The following is a 6,270-nucleotide window of genomic DNA, read 5'->3' as shown; positions in this document are numbered from 1 at the left end:
CTGGCAACACCAAGTGCTGCTGCTGCTGGGCACAGCTGCTGGGCCAGCACTGATCTGCCCCCAGCTCTGCACACAGACATTGCTGCTGCAGCTCCAGAGAAGGCAACAGAAGGGGGATCTGCTGTGAAAAGTCTGCTGGGAAGGCCTTAAGGCATTTAAACCCACCAAGAGCACAGCTCCTTATTGACACAATCTGTGGGTCTCAGTGAAAGTGTGGCGGAATAAAACGAGATATGGCAGGATCATTGGCTTTCAGTTAGGGACAATATTAAGAAAGTAAGACAATGAAAAAGAGCCTCCAAAATGAAACCGAAAAGAAGTACCAAAGATAATTTTTATTACAAATGATTTTCAGAAACAGCCCAGCAGTTTAATGTTTCTTAAATAGTCCAGTCATCAGTGTCCACACTGCAGCCTTGAGCTCCTGGTTCCTCAGGCTGTAGATGAGGGGGTTCAGGGCTGGAGGCACCACCGAGTACAGAACTGACAGGGCCAGATCCAGGGATGGGGATGAGATAGACGGGGGCTTCAAGTGGGCAAATAGATCAGTGCTGAGGAACAGAGTGACCACAGCCAGGTGAGGGAGGCAGGTGGAAAAGGCTTTGTGCCGTCCCTGCTCAGAGGGGATCCTCAGCACAGCCCTGAAGATCTGCACATAGGAGAAAACCATGAACACAAAACAGCCAAATGCTAAACAGGCACCAATCACAATGAGCCCAAGTTCCCTGAGGTAGGATTTGGAGCAGGAGAGCCTGAGGATCTGTGGGATTTCACAGAAAAACTGGCCCAGGACATTGCCATGGCACCGGGGTAGTGAAAATGTATTGGCTGTGTGCAGAAGGGCATTGAGAAAGGCACTGGCCCAGGCAGCTGCTGCCATGTGGGCACAAGCTCTGCTGCCCAGGAGGGTCCCGTAGTGCAGGGGTTTGCAGATGGACACATAGCGGTCATAGCACATGATGGTCAGGAGAGAAAACTCTGTTCCAATGAAGAAAACAAGCATAAATATCTGAGCAGCACATCCTGAGTAGGAGATGTCCCTGGTGTCCCAGAGGGAATTGTGCATGGCTTTGGGGACAGTGGTGCAGATGGAGCCCAGGTCGCTGAGGGCCAGGTTGAGCAGGAAGAAGAACATGGGTGTGTGCAGGTGGTGGCCGCAGGCTACGGCGCTGATGATGAGGCCATTGCCCAGGAGGGCAGCCAGGGAGATGCCCAGCAAGAGGCAGAAGTGCAGGAGCTGCAGCTGCCGCGTGTCTGCCAATGCCAGCAGGAGGAAGTGCCTGATGGAGCTGCTGTTCGACATTTGTTCACTCTGGGCATAGTGGACTGTTGAAAGAAGACATTGACAAGGTGCGACCAATTTTTTTTGAGTCAGTTCTATGTAATATTTTTGTCAATCTCTGCAAAATAATTTCTCTTCATGTGAGGAAATTTGGCTAAACTTTCTTTCATTTTGAGCTTGTGCTGCTGAGTACCTGCCTAATCTTTAGCACTGCTCACAGGCTGAACATTGCAGAGCTCAGAGGGGAAACAGGGCTTCCTGTGCCTCAGTGCAGTCAGTGCTACTCCCCACCCCAGGAGTCATTTGATCATTACATCTCCTCTGCTGTAGGGTGCCTGTACTTAAAAATTTATTGAGAAATAAAATCGACTTTTTGAACACTCAGTTTAAAAATAATTTTATCCAAATCCTTCTCTCTTTCCCTGTGTAGCTGGACAGGAATGGATACCAAGGGTTGGTCTGGCTCTCTGCTACCTGGAGCCACGCCTACTGGGAGCTGTTTCTCCATATCCGAGCCCTGTCCCTGGCAGTGCTGCCCGACCCCAGCCCAGCCCTGGGGGCTCAGCTCTGCCCTGCAGACACCTCCCAGCACTGGGCACTGCCCAGGGGCATCTCCCTGGCACCAGGGCCTTAAGGGCAGGCCAGACAAACAGAGACGCTGCAAGCCAAGGTGCTGCTGCTGTCTGTAGGGAGAGGAGGCTGAGGAGGCACTTTCTGAGGGAGATCTGAGGCCCATCTGCTAATGCCCAGGCTGACAGTGCAGGAGTCTCAGTGACACGGGTAAAGCTGACAGCCCCTTTCCCTTCCCTTTAGGAGAAAGCTGAGAGCAGCTCTGGCCACGCAGCACCATCTCCACAGCAGGAGGAATCTGCCCTGATGGGGGTGACTCCTTCCACCTCCAACTTCTCCCCTGCAGCATCCATGGGGAGCTGCCAGGTAGGCTGAGAGCTGCCCCTGGCAGGTGGCACATGCCTGGGCTGGCCAAGAGCCCTGAGGGCTGCAGGAGCTGCTCTGGGCAGCCCTGGCTGCAGCCCCAGCTTCAGCCCCTGCAGCCGTCCCTGGCAGCAGGAGCCGTCCTGCCCTGTCCCTCTGACGGTGCCCAGGGCAGCCCTGCCCTGCAGCACATCCTCCTCCTCCTCCTCCTCCTCCTCCTCCTCCTGTGCCACAGAGAAACTGGGAGAGTCCTCCTGACACATCCCCCAGGCTGTGGGGTGTGCTGGCTCCAGGACATCCCTCCAGGAGCACAGGGTACATTGCCCTGCACCCACACACTCACCATGCACAGGGCTGTGAAGATCTTTCCCCAAGTGAAGTCTCAGCTCAATGTCTTCCCAATCCTGATTGCCTTCAGCCTGTCTCGGCCTGGCTCCTGTCCCCTCAGTGCCTGCAGGCAGAGCCCTCAGCCCTTCTGGGCTGGGAGAGGAGCTGGTGCTGGGAAGAGCTGTTCCTTTAAAGCTCAGCAGCACAGACACAGCACAAGAAATTTAATGAGCCTCTTGGGGATTTGGTGTTGTTTACATCAGAACCAGTCCCTGAGAGTGTCTTCAAAAACTTCTTAAGAACTCAAAATTAAATTGAAACTCTGAAGTTTCTTTAAGTTTTAATGGGTCCCACTGAGAAAGCGTCCCCAGGTTCCAGTTAGAGCAGAACACTGGAGGCAGTAATGACAGCTGGGGACAAACAAGGCCAAGGTGTCTCTGGTGCTGAGCAAACCTGGATGTGGTTGAGGAATGCCAAGGGCCAAGGCCTGAGCCCCAGACCCTGGCCAGGCAGATCCTGTCCCTCCCTCCTTGCTCAGGGCTCTTGCCAGAATGGGCACTGGCATGTGGGGATGGGCAATGCCAAGGGCAGGAGCATGGGGCGGCCCCTGCCAGGCTGCTGAGCAGGGACAAGGAGGCAATGAGGCCCCAGCCCTGCAAGGGTCACTTGTCTCCTGCTCCTGCCTCAGGCCCAGGGCCAGCAGCCATGGCCAAAGTGCTGCCTAAGATGGCTCTGGCAGGGCTGTCTTGCAGCTGCTGCCCATCCCTGTGCCCTGTGCAGCCCAGGCTGTGCTACGGTGTCTCTGCACTGCGCCTGTTATAAATGAGAAGCTTGACTAGGCCAATATTCAAGCAGCAATCAATTTATTATTTAATATTGTAAAGTATGAGCAATACAGCACTGGGTACAATGGGGGAAATTTTCCCTCCAACTGCACACCAGCAGTTGAGGCTTATAGGTATTTATAGGGATACTCATCAGCTTTCTCAGCAGTTTCTATTCCAATTTTACTCATCAACACTTTATATTCCCAATTTTTCTGTCGCAATTCTATACACTATTGTGATTAAGTTTTTCTCAGGATGTATCCCAAAAAGGAGTATGCCCAGATGGTGGTGGTCCAGTTTCTGAAAAAAGAAAGATGGATCCCATCTGGTGGAGTCCAGTTCCCCAGATGTGGCTCCACCTTTTGATTACAGAGACTATAAATCTAACAGTGATGTCCAGCTTCCCTTGGTCAAAAATGTAAATCCTTGAGTTGATGTTCATCTTCCTTTCTCAAGATGTTTTTCTCTGTTTTGTTAAGGTGTGAGATAAGCAGGTTTCCCTTATATATATTCCAAAGCTATAGTTTCAAGGATACAAGCAATATTCTAAAATTACACTTCAAAAGGTTATTATTGCAGAGTTCTTGATCGATTAACTACAAGCTAAGAGCAACATCCTTAATGCTTTAATTCAAATGCTCCTCAATCAACCAAGGTTAATTGCAAACAAAAGATAGGTTCAAAGGCCTTCTTCCATACTTTATTTTCCTCAGTTATTATTAGAATTCGCAACCGTATCATTGTCGGTTTCCACACATACCGCAATCACAAATACACACATTGTCTGTTTGTACCTGACACGAAACACAGCTTTGTATTTCACATGTGTCACAGCTGGCACTTGAAACACTGCATGTCCTCTGAGCAATACAGCATGGGCGATATTCCACCATCCAAAGGCAGCAAGATCAGCTCCGCAGGGCATGGAGGACTCGGCCTCGTGTGTGGGGGCTCAGCTGGCTGCGCTGCTAGAGCTGTGCAGAGAGCTGATGCCAGAGGCTCTGTCTGCTGTGGCCACCTGAGCCAGTGGAATTTTCTGTTTCTTTAAGATTTTTCTTTTCTTCTTTTCCATTTTTTATCTCTATTGTAAATAAATAAATTATACCGTATATATAATTCTACCTATTATTATACATTATAGATTACTGTAAATAAATAAATTCTAGAATGTGTTATGATACACAGACTGCCAGTGATAGTGGAGCCCTGGAAAAATTTTAAGATAGAATCTAAAATGTTAGGCTTTATGCTTTCCCAGATCAACTGCACCTGCGTAAGCAGTATGATAAATTATATAATTGTTAGATGTGATGATTGTTTAATAATTAAGTGTAATTATTATATAACCACAAGAAGAATAATGAGAAACTATGATGGAAATTCAGAGAGGGGCTAAATTTATGAATACAATAGGAAAATATAAGTTTAATAATTAACGTGAAAGTTATGTAGCGATAGAGTATAAAACATGATCATATCGGATGTATGGTCGGAATCAGATTTGGGTTGAATGTACCCCGATTCCCAGAGCTCTTAATAAAAACCACCACATATAATCCCCCGTGATTTTGTGTTTTTGAACGCTAACACCAGGAGCATTCCTTTGCTGCACAGGGTCTGTAGGGCAACAGGCAGGAAAGGGTAAAAAGGGAGCTTGTGCACAGCAACAGAGCAAGCTAATAGGTCCGGAGGCCCTGAAGGAGGAAAAGGGTTCTTGGGCTCAGCAACCTGCCCAGGTGTGCAGTGCTGCAGGGGAAATGGCCAGAAGTCCCTTCGCCTGTGGTGGTTCTGCAGAAGCCTTTGTGCTGGTGACAGAGCGGCTGGGCAGGGGCCGGAGCTGCGGGGACCCCTGTGAGAGCGGTGCCCAAAGATGGTCACAAGCCCTGTGCCAGGCAGGAAGCGCCATCCGTGTCCTCCTGCCCGTGTGCTGCTGGCTGCCTTGCTGAGGGCTCCCAGGTGCCCCTGGATGGGGCTGCTCTGGAGCTGCTGTGGGGCTGCGGCGCTGCTGCCGGGCAGCTTGGCCGGGCTGGGGCAGAGCCTGAGGGGCTGGGGCGCTGGCAAGCCCTGAGCAATGGGCTGTCAGAGGCCACAAGCCGCCCCCCGGCAGCTGCCTGCCTTGTTTCTGCCAGAGCTGATTTGCAAGAGGGACCCTGGGCACTGTGGAACTAACAGCATCAGTGTTGTTGGAAACCCAAATGCAGGGAAATCTCAGACCTTTGGTCTTGTCAGCAAAGCTTAGAATTATAACCAGGATTTGATCGGAGACCTTGGAAAGCACTTGCAAAGCTAGGTGCTGGAAGCGAGAATGTAAATTTCAAAATTATTATAGCAGAGACACAGGGAGGAATGTTGAAGTGGAGGACAGTTTAGAGTTTTAGTGCTGAAGATCTAGAAAAAATAGAAGTAGTTACAATGGTAAACAAGAAGCTTAGGATGCAGTGTTGTGAGTTTGTGCGTCATAACATGATTGGCTAAGGAAGCTTACACTGCAGCATAGTCCCTAAGACGAAATATTGAAGGATTGGCTGCAAAACATAAATATTCTTGTTGGCAGTGTCTTCTTGGCCAAGAAATCCTTCAAAGCTCTTGTAACTACAAGTCTTGCGGGCCTCGTGAGCCATGCAGTCCAGATGTGAGCCAAACTCACCCTTCCTGTCTATGTAGAAGAGAAGAAAAAGCAATGGCATCATCTAAAAAACTCGGAGATCTGCTCTCTAGCTCATTCCAAACTCCCTCAAATCCCCCAAAGTGGGATTTAGCTACCAAGAGATGACAAGGACTCTTAGTGCTGGCTCATTGACTCCACAACAGCTGCTTTAGAATCTTTCACATAAGCCTGTGTAGTCATGTGCCAGAAATGTATCATTTGAAGAAACTTTCCCAAGTGACTTGCATGGAGGT

At 49.7% G+C, this 6,270-nt stretch overlaps 1 protein-coding gene across 1 annotated transcript; it reads right to left on the bottom strand.

The window, feature by feature from the left end:
- Positions 1 to 370: 370 nt before the first annotated feature.
- On the bottom strand, positions 371 to 1,303 carry LOC141731613 (olfactory receptor 14A16-like). The gene has a single exon (XM_074558024.1). It carries the CDS (start codon positions 1,301 to 1,303, stop codon positions 371 to 373), a length of 933 nt encoding a protein of 310 aa, XP_074414125.1.
- Between the last annotated feature and the right edge of the window lie 4,967 nt (positions 1,304 to 6,270).

This window comes from Zonotrichia albicollis, chromosome 24 (genome assembly GCF_047830755.1).
Source record: "Zonotrichia albicollis isolate bZonAlb1 chromosome 24, bZonAlb1.hap1, whole genome shotgun sequence".
Taxonomy (NCBI): Eukaryota; Metazoa; Chordata; class Aves; order Passeriformes; family Passerellidae; genus Zonotrichia; species Zonotrichia albicollis.
Note: the sequence above shows the minus strand (reverse complement) of the source record. Positions and strands in the feature narration are given on the sequence as shown.